Source organism: Aplysia californica, unplaced genomic scaffold, assembly GCF_000002075.1.
Source record: "Aplysia californica isolate F4 #8 unplaced genomic scaffold, AplCal3.0 scaffold00036, whole genome shotgun sequence".
NCBI classification, from domain to species: Eukaryota; Metazoa; Mollusca; class Gastropoda; order Aplysiida; family Aplysiidae; genus Aplysia; species Aplysia californica.
Window position 1 is genome coordinate 1,603,109 of NW_004797306.1, and position 2,066 is coordinate 1,605,174.

Genomic DNA, 2,066 nt, shown 5'->3' on the forward strand with positions numbered 1-2,066 from the left:
CAAATCGCAACCTCAGAATTACAAAGTTCTATCTGATCTACTATTTCCACACTGATATACATGGGCATGATGGTGATGGGTTACTAAATACTAGACTATATCTAATGTAGATCTAGATCTACATTCTAGCTAGATAAACTAAAGTAGATGCTAGTGTGAGTGGAATTTTTTTTTTTAACAAAAAGGAATTATCATTCTATGCTTGCTTGTTATTCAGTTGTAATTTATTTACGTACGTGTAGATCTATATCTACATAAGGATTTTGGAGACCACGGTACCGGACAGGTAGAAATCCTTCCCGATTCTTCTTTCTTCTAGATCTAGATTTAGTTCTAGATTTAGTTCTAGATTTAGTTCTAGATTCTAGATCTATTCTACGGTCCTCAGCATAGATGTACACTATAGGCACTGAAAGGGGGTAACTCAATGGCCCAGAGTAAGACAAGAGAAAAAAAGTACTGAACTGAAGAGAGAAGAGAGTCTACAGTGCAAAGACTTCTGATTTTTTTAAATGCAAGAGAGTTCTGTTGTCACTGGGAATAGTTTTTGTACCTATCCCCAGCGTCACTGGGAACAGTCACTTCGATCATTTTATAGAACTCAACGAGACAACTAATTATCACACGTTCACGCAGCAGTAAAGAGATTAAAAAGACGTATCGAAATTTGTGTCACGACACACTGAAATCAGGGGCTTGTCAATTTCTGGACACGGAGTTATTGATAGCAACTTACATCTTGTTCGTTTAACATGCTTTTGATTTTGAGAAATGCCCAGCTAGATATTTGCTATTATCGAAGTAGGTGGGGTTCAGTTACGGTCAGAGGTAAAATTAAAGAGGAAGTGCCTTCCAAAGTTATTTGACTCCCAAAACTGCAATGTCCTTGGAAACAATACATCTCATTAATTAAGTTTTTAAAAGTAAAATTCACACAGAAATGCATTCTTATATTGGCATTAATAGAGTTTAGCCCATAACAAACAAAAAACAACAACCCAAAAAACAAACAAAACAACAACTCCCAAAACCCCCCATGAAAAAACCCATAAAACTTTCGCGACAGGTGGGGGTGTACATTATTGTACCTTCGATGTCATTATTTTGACGAGCGCCTATTTTCACCACGATGCCTCACATTTACTTTTACTGTATTGTTTGACCCTCCAGGTCCGGAAAAGGCTCCTGTCTAAACGACAAACCCTCGACTAAGCTAGACCTCCCCAAAGACCTCCCCGGAGTGCTATACGACTCAGACGACCAGTGCCAAATGTGGCTTGGAAAGGGCTCAACATTTTCCTCTCAAGCCACAGGGAATGTAATTACCTTAAATTTTTACTTAAGTATCGTTCAAAGTTCTACTTTGATTTTGTGTAGTGATATTTTTTTATTCGACAAAAAGATTGAAAGAAAAGAGAAAATATGTCTGCCAGAATATCAATCTATCTACTTTGTCTGCACCAATTGCAATCTAGTCTGTCTAGAAAATACCGTAGTTGGGGTAAGGGGGGGGGGATTAAAAGACAACTGCTGCGATGTCCAGAGAAACAGAAGCATCGATGATTCACAGTTCGAAATAACCGTCTGATCTGACTCAGTCTTGTACTGTAGGCCCTACCTACCACCTAGCGTATTTTGTAAGCCCAGGCTGAGATCGTTGGAAGGAGGGGTGGGGGGGTGGGGGGGGGGGTGACAAACTCGTGAACGAGTTCACACCTCGGCGTGATCCCGTCTGGGGCACACATTACACCTTTTTATGATCTAGGTCTAACAACGGAGGTGTGATCATTTTGACAAGAGTGACGCTACTGGCAGTTCAATGATCGACAATTTTAGGCTGCTTGGTGGGTAGGCTGAACTCTTGCGAGATCATATTCCGTAAACTATGACCTAACATGTGGGAGGCTAGCCAAATGTATGTACTCTCTCAGAGCGATGTCTCAGAGGGTGACTTTTTTATAGTGAAAAGTCTTTTCTTAACGCAGGAGAATCTTAAGCGAACCGAAATCGAAAGCAGTAGGCTCTTAGGTGGAGACTACCGAAATATAATTGTATGTTATACATAC

The 2,066-nt window shown here is 40.1% G+C and overlaps 1 protein-coding gene across 1 annotated transcript in view; it reads left to right on the plus strand.

Moving 5' to 3' along the window:
- The window catches only part of LOC101855232 (A disintegrin and metalloproteinase with thrombospondin motifs 12), a gene marked incomplete in the record, with an annotated part of 29,129 nt that overhangs the window by 1,700 nt on the left and 25,363 nt on the right, over positions 1 to 2,066 (plus strand). Inside the window, 1 exon segment of the mRNA XM_013091451.2 lies at positions 1,171 to 1,318. Coding sequence (XP_012946905.1) covers positions 1,171 to 1,318 — 148 coding nt within the window.